This window comes from Cynoglossus semilaevis, unplaced genomic scaffold (assembly GCF_000523025.1).
Source record: "Cynoglossus semilaevis isolate Cse_v1.0 unplaced genomic scaffold, Cse_v1.0 C18927732, whole genome shotgun sequence".
In the NCBI taxonomy this organism is placed as follows: Eukaryota; Metazoa; Chordata; class Actinopteri; order Pleuronectiformes; family Cynoglossidae; genus Cynoglossus; species Cynoglossus semilaevis.
Window position 1 is genome coordinate 1 of NW_007590672.1, and position 618 is coordinate 618.

Below are 618 nucleotides of genomic sequence, written 5' to 3' on the forward strand. Positions count from 1 at the left end.
TTTTTTTTTTCATATCAGTTGTACCATTTCCTGTATTTGGTTTCAAAAGTGAGTTGACTGTGTCGCTTCTTCTTTACAGGATGATTCCAAACCTCCCTACTCCTATGCACAGCTGATTGTCCAGGCCATAACTCTGGCTCCTGAAAAACAGCTCACTCTTAATGGCATCTACAATCACATAACAAAGAATTACCCTTACTACAGGACCGCAGACAAGGGTTGGCAGGTGAGACTCCACCCACCCACGTTTCTGTTGGATCGTCGCAGTTTCAGCTTTTCAACAAGGAAAAAAACCCCGAATTCCTTTGCCTTTTTCTTGTGTACAGAACTCGATCCGTCACAATCTTTCTCTAAATCGCTATTTCATCAAAGTGGCACGGTCACAGGAGGAGCCGGGCAAAGGCTCTTTCTGGAGGATAGACCCGTCGTCAGAGGGCAAACTCATCGAGCAGGCCTTTAGGAAACGAAGACCACGAGGCGTGCCCTGCTTTAGGACCCCACATGGACCACTTTCGTCCAGGTCTGTCCCTTTGTCACACCATGTTTGTACCTGAAAGATATCATGAGAAATAGCTCAATAACACAATACAAGTGTTTAGGTTAAGGCAATGTTATTTG

At 45.1% G+C, this 618-nt stretch overlaps 1 protein-coding gene across 1 annotated transcript; it reads left to right on the forward strand.

Annotated features, from left to right (window-relative positions):
* Nucleotides 1-53: 53 nt before the first annotated feature.
* On the forward strand, nt 54-569 carry LOC107988231 (forkhead box protein K2-like; the record flags this gene model as incomplete). Its single annotated transcript, XM_017031115.2, has 2 exons — nt 54-226; nt 327-569. Coding segments are annotated over 2 exons (401 nt in total), but the record flags the coding sequence as incomplete, so codon positions are not given.
* Between the last annotated feature and the right edge of the window lie 49 nt (nt 570-618).